This window comes from Pelophylax lessonae, assembly GCF_965119305.1.
Source record: "Pelophylax lessonae genome assembly, chromosome: 6".
Classification (NCBI taxonomy): domain Eukaryota; kingdom Metazoa; phylum Chordata; class Amphibia; order Anura; family Ranidae; genus Pelophylax; species Pelophylax lessonae.
In genome coordinates, this window is record NC_138773.1 from 71,394,495 (window position 1) to 71,406,094 (window position 11,600).

Here is an 11,600-nt window from a genome sequence, read left to right on the forward strand (position 1 = left end):
TGCACATTTGCAAATATCTATTGGGCTTGGAGATGTCAGAACTGTAAAACAATCATAAATAAGTTACAGCTGTATCAATGCACTTTTGATAGAGTGCAGATGATGCTTTGTTTTAGAATACATCGGGAGCCTATTCATTTTTATAATGTATCAGGTACACAAAGCAGCTAAGGTCACTCAAAATTCATGTGCTCTAGACTGTTGGACACCTTACGAGGTATGAGTTCTTCTTTAATGGGCTTCCAGTGTGACAGTGACCCACGGCATATATAAACAGATGCTCCAGTTTAGGACTGCTCAGAATGTAAAGTTACACATAGCTCGCTGGGTTGCATAACTTTGGCTGTTGGCTCTTTATAGCATCAGCCATTTTGTACACTAGAACATGTGACAACACCTGTGACAGACACTCAGAAGACTAAAGATGTTATTTCAGCTCCTTATTGCTATCTTTAGGCCATCACACAAAGAACTGTGCTATGGAATGCCATTCAACACCAGTCTGCTCCATATAAAACTACTATAGAATTCCCAGTCACCAACACGGCAATCCCCAGTGACCATTCCACGTATCCAGTGGCCCATCAAACTGATGGAGCAACAAAAGCCTCTTGGGTATGTGTTATTCAACACTTGACAATTCTATGGGCCAGGTCTTTGGGCACCAAGTCTGATATACTTGGAAGCCTTTTTCATAGAATTCTCTTGGCAAATTGTTGTAGGTTGCAAGGTATTTCCTCAACCCCAGCATGGGTTTGAGTCCAGCTTTCAGAATGGCAAAACACATAAATGTATTTGGTTAGTTATCCTTTAGGATATTGTTTACCTTAGGGAACATGTTACATGTTCCACCCGTTTTTAGTGTGGAACATGTTTCGGCTTTCTGCTGCCTCTGTGTGACCACAGTACAGAAAGATGTTCCCCGTACTAGCTGTCACTTCTTGAAAAGAACATGGCCGTGCGGAGCTCTGCCCAAGCAGATGCATCATTCATTTACAGAGTTCTGTGAATGAAGGAACCACAAGTATTGACATCCTTTGCGGAAGCCAGCTTATAGTTCTCAATTAACTACCACGGCGCTGTTGAGCGCTCTGGTAGTCTATTGTAGTATTCCATGTAAAATGTACATGCAGACAATTTACTCCGACACACTGCAGGAGCCCTGCATGGCGTCAGGGATCTGCTGATCACTGGTGCAATGCTTTTCAGGCTTCTGAAACAAACAAACAAATTGTATTACATTATTATTATTATATTGTATTACATATTTTTTACCTGAAAAAAATGTGCATTTATTTTTTTTTTTAAAGAGGTTGTAAACCCTTTTTTTTTTTTTCCTTTTTCACCCTGCAAGAGAAACACATAATGAGCTAGTATGCATCGCATACTAGCTCATTATGAAATACTTACCTTGGAACGAGCCCCCGCCGTGCCGCCCGCTTACCTGTATGATGGGCGACATGTCCAGTCGCCCGTTTTCCGGGATCGCAGCATCCGGCCATCTGATTGGCCGGAGCCGCGGTGACGGCACGGGGCTCTGAAGGAACGGCACCAGCGGCCGTTCTTTCAGAGCGTATGCGCCAGTGACGTCACTGGATGCATCTAAGGTAAATATCTCCTAAACGGTACATGTTTTGGAGATATTTACAGTACCTATAGGTAATCCTTATTATAGGCTTACCTATAGGTACAAGTGTCAGAGGAGGGTTTACTTCCTCTTTAAAGGCGAACGTATTCCTTAGGTATTTCAGCACTCTTCAGGCCTCATGCACACAGAACAGTTTTTTTTCCCCCTTGCTCCAGGGAAGGAAAGCGCAGCCTAAAATATGCCTCTAAAGCCGTGTTTTGCACACGTCTATGCCCGCTTGCTAATTTGGAGTTTAAGAATTCTATTGGATAGAATATTCATGTATTCTAGCCATTGAAATGTATTGCCATGCAAACACGCCTAAACATATCTAGAGCTATTGCACATTTATACATGTTTATGTGTATTTGGCATTTTTTCCACCCTAACATTCCCCTTTTGAACACGCAAGTGATGTTTTTTCTGCCACTAAACGCCTGTAAACGGCTTTGTGTGCAAAGACATATGGGAAAACATAGAGGGGCATTCATTTAGAGGCAGAAAAAAAAGACAAACACCTGTAAAATCCTTTGACGTTTGATGTTCTGTGTTCATGGGGCCCTAAAACTTTATTTAGCAGCACTTAGCAGAACATTTTTTTCTGTAAGGTTTTTAGAACTGTATAGCGCAGTTCTGAATACTGGTACAGCAAGTAAAGTAATCATAGAAAGATGAGCTTTGAGAAGCTTGGATTTTAAGCAATTTCTGGCAAAGCAATATGATCGTTTTTAAACCCATTCAATCTGTAAGCACATATTCACCTTCACTTGGCTTCTCCTACTGCTCCGTTCAGCAATCGGAAGTATAGAAAAAAATGGGTACTCCCAAGTGTGGAACAGCATGCGATGGTGTTTGGTACCTGGCCCAGCACTGTCACATGCCAACTGGTAGACAGTTATCCTGTGTAAGTTCTAACCGGATATCGGACTTGAGTTTACACAGGACTGTCTTTCCTTGCCCTGCTGAATGGAGGGGGTCAAGAAGCAAGAAGAAGGAAAATAGGTGCCGCTGAGGATGGGGGCAATAAACACAACCTGTTTTTGTCCTGCATGGTTCACAGGGGGCATCACTGACTATCACACTTGCACAATATAACAAAACCTTTATTAATAAAATATAAAAAAAGCCAGAGGACTCTACTTTTTCACTAAAGCAATAGGTGCAGTTCCACTTAGAACCAGGAGTAGGACTTACTTTCTTCGAAACTAAAGCTCCTTAACTTCTCAGAGTCAGCTCTACACATGAGCATGCAGCATCTGAGAGCCGCCGGCCGAACACACCCGAATATTACAGTCCACATAAATTCCCCCTTAATGGTTTCCATTTCAAAAGCTCAGCATTTTTTGGCAGACTTCTGGTCATTGTAGATGATTTGGGCTGTCAAACCTTAAGCAGACCATTAGGGAATCCCAAATAACAGAAGGGACGGTCAGGCACTAAACACTTTATTTTTGTAATTCTAGCCTTCCCAAACATTTAACAGTTAGTCTGTGGGAGAGACAAGACACATGGTTGTCTCATAAAGCAATGATATAATGCAGATATTGTATGACATTGTTACACCCAAATTCCCCTTCTATCTTACTTTCACTTTTCACCCCTTCTTGGCGCTGTTACAGAGATATATTTGAATCCTCTCTTTCCCTGGCTGAAACTGAATCTTAAGCCTGAACCACTGGATGTAGCCACATTTATTAAAACCTAACTTCGGGGGAACTGAAGAAACTACCCTTGCCTTAGAGCTCTCCATGCAGCAATGGTTAAATGCTTATTTTTGCCTAGGGTACCAGGAAAACTGACTTTTATTTACCACATCCCTTGCTCCCCCTGCAGTCAGGGCTCACCTCCTTTCTCTGATGATCCAAGTTGTGGACTAGCCCTCGAAATCCTCACTTACAATGCAGGACTTTGGACCTGTATTGTGTGTGATGACATCACAGCTGTGATCACTGCATTGAGCGCTGAAAAGAAGAGGATTTGGGGGACCAGTGGCATGGAAGGAGGAGCATGTGAAGAGTAAGGTAAGCAAACAGAGCTTTTTACTGGTACCCTAGGCAGAAACAAAGATTTTCCAAAAAAAAAAAAAAAATGATCCCCCGCAAGGGTGTTTTTTTCAGTTCCCCGTGGTTCAACTTGAAAACGTTACTCCACCAAAAAAGTGGCATTTGGGTTATAGGTGGTTCCTGGTGGGCGGAGTCAGCCCCTGTATTGGATGCTTCAACAAAAAGCTCAACCTGCCATAATCCCTGGCTCTTTTTCTTTCCCATTAGGAGGTTTTGATTTACTGCACACTTTTGTGTGTTCTGGCTTTTCTTGCTACATTCTCTATATTACAATAAATAAATAAATTACAGGGAGAATGGGAATCCCTAAAAATGGCCCCAGCAGGTGTGTGTACCTAGGAACCAAAGGCTAGAAATCAGAGGCGTGACTAGAACCTTCAGGGCCCCAGTGCAAGAAACCATGAAGGGCCCCCGGACCCCTGGCCGGGGCCCTTCTCTTCAAGCCTGGGGCTCTTCCCACTGATCCTGGGGTCCTTTACTCTCATTGTGTGGCCCTTCATTATGGTCCTGCAGCAGGACCCTTTCACAAGTCCTGCCATCTTGGGGCCTCCCCACTGTGGTGGAATGCCAGGGCCCGGTCGCAAGTGTGACCTTTGCGATCCTGGATGTTCACCCACTGGTGTCAGTAGTTTTTATTTTTTGGTATTTTAATTGTAATATTTTCAATCATTTTATTTTATTTTTTTACAATGTCACTGACTATGACTCTGTCCATTCAGAAAAGGAAGGAGCTGGTAAATTAAATATTTACTGACCCCTTCCTGGTTCTCTATTGTGACACATCCCCTGCAGCAGCCGGCAGAAGAGGGGAGGGAGCACAGTAGGGGAGCAGCACAGTAGGGGGCAGGGGAGCACACAGGGGCCCAGAGACAGCAGAACACAAGTGAACTGGATAGGAGTGGCGGGGGCAGCATACAAAGGAACCAATCTCCTCCATCTTTGTCCTGCAGCTACAGGAGGAAAAAGGACAGTGATTTCTCTACATTCTGTCCCTGCTGCCCCTCCTATCCAGGTGTACAGGGGAGCCGCACGGGCCCCCTGGACCATGGGGCCCGGTTGCAATTGCAACCCCTGCAACCCCTGTAGTTACGCCCCTGCTAGAAATCTCACCAATAGAGTCCTTGATGGATATAGGATACCATCAGGTCGTATAACTTTGCAGCATCTACTAGACACTGAATATCGTTTTTGGCTGGACTAACTAACAAGAGCTGCTTATTCTACCCATGGCATCTAATCAGATCCTTCCTATTATTCATTCTATACTGCACTAGGGAAAGTTTGACTTCAAAAGATATCAATAGCTTGGTTTAACATGAATCAAGGTTAGCTAGGAACAGAAGAGCTTACCATTTTTTTAAAACATTTATTTTATTAATGTATATAAAAATGTATATAAAAATCGTCCAGGTTCTGACAATGTTACTTGCATATTATCAGACACATCAAGTTGATTTTTTCCATGTGATGTCAGGTTCAGTAATGGAGAGAACCCTGTTTAGCCTTTTTTCAATATTCAGTCCCAAGTAAGTATACCCCAGGTGGAGTACTCCTGAATGATACTGTGATAGTAATATAAATTAAATAAACAACAACATAGCATAAGACTCGATTCACACTAGCGCGACTTGTCAGGCGACTTGTCAGCCTGACAAGTCGCGCTCCCTCGCGGTCCATTGACTGCTACAGGACCCGTTCTAATAGGAGCGACACAAGTCGCTCCGACTTAGAAAAAGGGTCCTGTACTACTTCGGGGCGACCTCGGAGCGACTTGCATAGACTTCCATTATGTGAAGTCCATGCAAGTCGCTCCGAAGTCGTGGTGCATGGGAATGCACAAGTCGCCCCCGAAGTAGTACAGAGTCGTGCCGCCCCAGCGTGAACCGACTCTAGGTTGAGAGGTGTGAAATATGTAACAGACCATGTGGGGTACTAAATAAGTCTGTCTCTATATGTCATGTACAACACAGATTACAGAGTGGACCGGCCTGGGTCAAGTATGTCAAGTAAAACACAGTGTTAAAGTGGGACAACCAGGAAAATGTAAAGTACAACACAGTAGGCAGAGTGGGGCAAACTGGAGTATGTGAAGTACAACACAGCATTTCGATAGTTTGGGGAATATAACATATAGCGCAGCCAGAATGGGTACACTTTAGCTAGTATGTAAGAGGCTGTGGGTAGGGTATCCCTCACAAACTGAGTGTCTCCTTTTAATATAGGATATCACATGGGATAAGATAACAAACGGGAAGAACAGGAACCCCCACAAACCCCAACACGGGTCTACAACCAGAGTTCCTGAGAGATACAGTAGATGTTGGTCAACTCCTAAGCATTTTACCATACACTGAATTATTAGTAACTTTTTAAGCTGTACAGTTCAAGAAAGTACAATAGCCTTTTCAGTCCTACTGCCCTTCCACCCGGAATTCTGCCTGTTACACTCTTAGGTCCAGCTGTCATTTTACACCCCAGGGCCACCTCATGTTTCTGTAGCTTTCAGCTGTCATTCTTTGATCCCTGTGGTCACCAAGGATAAACATGCAGAGAGCACTGATTGCACTCATATCACACATTCTGTTCCTACATCCTCCCAAAGAGATCCATCACATATCAGCCATACTGACAAGGCTTTTTATGTATACATATGAATGACATAATCACTGTGCCAGCCATTACATCATGCAGCCACAGTATATTCACACAGTGCACAGGGGTTCCATTAAATGAAAGCATATTTGGAAAAATGCTTTGATTTGCCACAGTTTACTTTAAAGTGGAACTAAACCAAAAAATAATTGCTAGGGGGTAGAGTTTTTGGTAGAAGAGACTTTGTGAAATCTTTTTCTTGTGTAGTGTTTTCTTCAGAATAGAGTCAGGTGCCAGTACAATGTAACTGCACCGCAAATATGCTGGAGTTATGTCATCACTGGCCACTTAGTGGCCGAAGAGGAAGACACCAGACCTAGAAGGGGTGGTGGATGACCCAACTTATTTACCCCCCCCCCCCCCCAAGCCTTTTCCTCATCCCCTCCTCCCATCCTTTTTCTCATTTCATGTTCTGCTTCATAAAAGGCCCAATCTATGTTTACCATTACAGCCATATAACTATACTTGCGCTGCCATCCATTCAACTAATGTTGGTACAGTGTATTGTATTTGCAAGAGTAATATGCATCCCCCTCTGGACATTCCCTTAAAGAATACATGGGAAGCCCACCATGGTCACACAGGTGCGTTATGGTCACACAGGTGTTGGGAATCTATATATATTTAAGTTAGAATGTATGTTACACCTGCATTGGTATGTATCTTTTGAGTCAATCATGATGAACTTTTGTGGCCATGCACTTCACCCCTCCCCCTTATTGTCTCTCAATATCCCTTACCTTATGACAATTGCCCTGGGTACCCTGTTACTACTCCCTGCCAAGATATAAATATGTCACAGATATTCTAGGTCCCTTACCTGTTAAATAACTGACTGGGAACTAGAATGCGGAACAAGAAACTTTACTGGTTGCATTCTTAGTCAGGTGAATAACTCTCTAGGCAGTGAAGTCAGTTGACTATTTTAGAACCTATACTATTTAAAGAGTCAGCATTGGCATCTAAAATACTGTTCACCTAAATGCATAATGGAGAGGTGAGTGTTGTTACACTTACCGCACCTCCAGTCCCGAGAACTCAAACTGCAAGGTTTGGTCCTGGCATACATCTGCCCTATCCGCATAGTTTCAGTGCTGCAGATTGGCATATAGTGGGCAGAAGTGTGCCATATTTTCACCTCTGCAGTAGTCTAGATTAGTGGCAAAGAAACAAGACTACCATCTTCTGAATACCAAGTTCTTGTTGTCTTAGAGGTCTTCTTTAACACAGCTTATAAAAACACTTGTCAATGCTATGAACCTACAGCAGGTACAATAAATGCTACAAAACTCAAAAATGCCTTTGTATATTAGTGCTAAAGTTGTTTTTACATTTAATTTGCTATTTCTGTAAAGTCATTAACTTTCATGGTGACGCTCTATGGTCACATGTTGATCGCCTCATCAAAAGTAGGCAATGAGCAATGACCCCTTTGATATTGAATTAGGAACTTGCAGTCCTCTTGGATCATTAAAGGCTTTCTGTTATTTAACACCCTTAGCCCGTTCCAACGCTCAGCTCCTAATAATGTTGGGAGCAGAAGAGTCCCTGGGATCACATTATCGCTAGGATTCAGTGAAATACATGCATTGAATTCCGGTCATTGCTTCATTTTTTTTAAGCTTGTACACGCCATAGATGCCAACATGTTCAAAATGATATCCAAGGACATTATACCTGAGTAAGTGACTCATGATACTTATGATAAGATATAATTAGAACTTCAATGCCATCATTGCATATACAATATATATATATATATATATATATATATATATATATATATATATATATATATATATTAGACTTTTTTTGCATTTGTTGCATTCAAAACACATCACTTCAAATTTGAAATGTGAAAGGCCAAGATAAAACAAATAGATAAGAAGAATATATAACATTCCCAGAGCAGGATTTTTATGGTGAGGGTCGTCTATGTTAAAGGAACAGTCTGCCCAATGCTGATATTTCACAGTTTGTACAACAGATCCTGGAGAGTTACACAACCTGACAATTTATTTTATCTCTTGGGAACTCTGTTGGTGAGATCTCTGTGCTAAGTTCATTTTTATGGGTTCCCATTCTCCTTGTTGGGTTTTTTAATTTATTTTATATTATAAAAAAATGCAATAGGAGAAGCTGGACCACACAGAGGTGGGTGGAGACATCCAAAACCCCCAGTTGGGTCTTGTCAGGATGGCTGAGTGGTCAAAACCCCCAGTTTATGTGGTTCAGAGTCAGGAATTATATCAGGGAGATCTCAGTGTAGAAGTATCCAAGACATATAAAAAGCCAGTAGTTGATTCAGCTCACCATGAACCACCTTTATTTTTCTGACTGGTACCGGTAAAGTCCCACCCAAATTGGTTTAACCAAGCGCTCCCCTCTCTCGTCTACACGAGTACTCTGTAAATTCAGAGTTTTACTTCTATCATGAACCACCTTTAGTTAAACATCACTTTTGGTGGACTGATTCCTTAAATCTGAGGATCATTTAAAGGTACAAATACTTACAAGGGTCTAAATTCTAAAATCTAGGTCTTCCCTTTGCAATTTAAAGACAGCCAAGAACACAGTACAGTATGGACTAGTGTCTTTATTCAACCTTACCAACTAAGTAACTATTTATAATCAACCAGATGGCATTGCAATAATTTCATTTCATTCATTCACTTCCAGAAATGCTTCCAAGCTATTTTTCTGTTGTAGAATCTGTGCTTCTCTCTCCAGAACCTTCTTATTTTGAAAAAAATATTACATTCACAAAGCTCTGACATAAAAAGGAGGATTTTTATTTTAGCCATGCAACCAGAATTTTGAAATCTTTTTGCATTGAAAAAAAAAAAAAATCCTTATCCTTGTGCAAAAGTGTTGAAAATTAAAATTTGTATAATGACTTCCATTAGTGTCATGTATGTTGGACAGTGGTGTCCAAGTTTGGAAATGTATACAAGAAAAGATTTCAAAGAATCTAAACCATTCTGATGCAATTACAGTACAATATTACCATGGATTGCAGCAGGCCAGCACTGACAGTCAGTAAGTCAACTAGACAGGCAGAAAAATGATTGGCTGATTCCTTTTGTTCTTTCTTGAATAACAGGAATATCTGCCAATACTCTGTATATTCTTTAATAGAAAAATGAGTGTTCATGGGTTTGATTATTCCTGTTCTATGTTCCAAATGCAAGCCCTTGTATTCTGGGTACCTTTGTTCCTTCAGGGTCAGGAACAGCTGTAGGATTTCTTTAATGAATGAAGATACAATTATGAAATAAGTATTTTTTAGCTGATAAGTTTTAGATTTATCTCCCAAGTCTCCCAGAGCTGTATATGGTGCTTGCATTAGCCTTAATCTAGAATAATAAGCAGATTGGGAAGTGACCTTCCGGTCAGCTCCCATGGCTTTTCGTACTGGTTTGTCTCGCCAGCTGAACGGAATGCTGAGACCTGTAGTTCCTCAGCAGCCAGAGCAATGTGTAAACCTATTTTCGTCGCAAAGCAATACAAAAAACAGACATGAAGCATATGCCACAGAAGGATCAAGAGTCTCCTACCTGCTCTCACAAGAAGAAAAGCCGCAAGGCAGCAGAACAAAACCCCTGGTCCTCTCATGGTGTCAAGCCAGGAAATTTGGGACGGTTGGCTCCTCTATATATATGCTGCAGCTGACGGCAAGGGGCTCAAGCGACACACACGCCCACGTCACTTGCAGGCACAACCACAGGTGGTCACAAGCCATTGACACACTGGACAGTTCTGACCATTTGTGACCCTTATTAGGAATTTAGGGCAAGTGACCAGATTATTAACTCAGCTGTGACCGACGTGCAAAGACAGGGCTTTTTATGTATTCTTGTCTGAATACAGAGCTTGTCAGGTGGAGGGAAAAGCAGGTGCCTGTCCGTATATGACAGGCCCTACAGAAGATTCATTGGGCCCCATTCACATGGGCACCTCATTTTCTGTACCTGCATTAATGTTCAATGTACTGAAACATACTAATAATACACTAAGAAATGTAAATTAATTCATACTTCTATGTGCAAAGATTTTTCTGCATTGCTAATGAAGAAAGTATGTGCGTTTTGGTCAGATATTTCTGTAGAAAAACACATAAAGTTACATAAATACTCCTTAAAGGATCAGTCCACCCAGAGGAGGACTGGAAACCTTTGGCCTGGGGGGAAATTCATATCAAGTGTCCCTTGAATGGTAGGGACATATTTCTGTACATGTAGTATAGTACGTGTACTATGCAAAGTATGCCAGGTGCCCAACTGACGGCATGATGCAATGTTGGTGCAGTGCCGGGAAAAGGGTTGGGCAGGAGGGGAAGCTGCCCTGGGCACGGTGGTATCATGTGAGGTGGGGGGGCACCGCAAGGCGATTGAGGCGGGAGGGGATTTGTATTGGGAGGAAGAATTTGGGGGGCAGCATAGGAAAAGAACTGTTCCAGATGGGTAAATTTGAGGGGGGGGGGGTGCTAGGAATGGTGATTCAGGGGGATTTGCATTAGAAGAGGTGATATGGTATGTTTTTTTTATTGGGGGGGGGGGGGGGGCATTTGTGCTGGAGGAATTTGAGGGATGAAGAGGGCAAACATTTGTGGTGGGGGGGGGATTTTAGCAGAGATTAGGGGGAATTTATGCTTAGGAGGTAATCATATAGATAATAATTTTTTTTGGGGGGGGGGAGGGGGGATTTTTGCTGACACCACATAATGCTCATGATGCATCTTGGCGGGTGGGGGGCGTAGTTTGGCATGTTCACCCTGGGCTCTAGGTGACCTTGTCCTGGCACTGGGTGGGTATTTCTAAAGGCGATATGTCACAGTGACGCACCTTTTCACATCTTCCAGAATTAGGTTGCTTAGCAGCTCTCCGCATTCAGTCAAATTGTGTTCCAGAGCCCCAAAGGAATTTTTTTTCTCTTTTTTGTATTAGGCTCCTTTCACACGGCCGCTCCGTGTGAAAGGTCCGCTGCGGGACTTTTTTTTTTTTTTTCCACGGAGCGGATGACATTTCTGTCATCCGCTCCGTGTGCCCGCATATCATCCCATCCGTTTGCGGATGATATGCGGACATAATGTAAGTATATGGCACTGCGGATGTCAGCGGATGACACCGCTGACATCCGATTTTCCTTCCTTTCCGTTTTTTACACGGAAGGAAAAATGGGGTTCTGTTCCATTCGTAAAAACGGAACAGAACTGACAGGAGGAAAATCGAATGTCAGCGGATGGTATTCCGCTGACA

General features: G+C 42.5%; 1 protein-coding gene across 2 annotated transcripts in view; it reads right to left on the reverse strand.

Annotated features, from left to right (window-relative positions):
• Positions 1–10,003, reverse strand: part of SRL (sarcalumenin) — an 82,748-nt gene extending 72,745 nt beyond the window's left edge. For both annotated transcript variants that reach the window (XM_082262309.1, XM_082262308.1), the window contains exon 1: positions 9,900–10,003. In XM_082262309.1, coding sequence (XP_082118435.1) covers positions 9,900–9,957 — 58 coding nt within the window. In that variant the 5' untranslated portion in view covers positions 9,958–10,003. The remainder of the gene's footprint in view (positions 1–9,899) is intronic.
• Between the last annotated feature and the right edge of the window lie 1,597 nt (positions 10,004–11,600).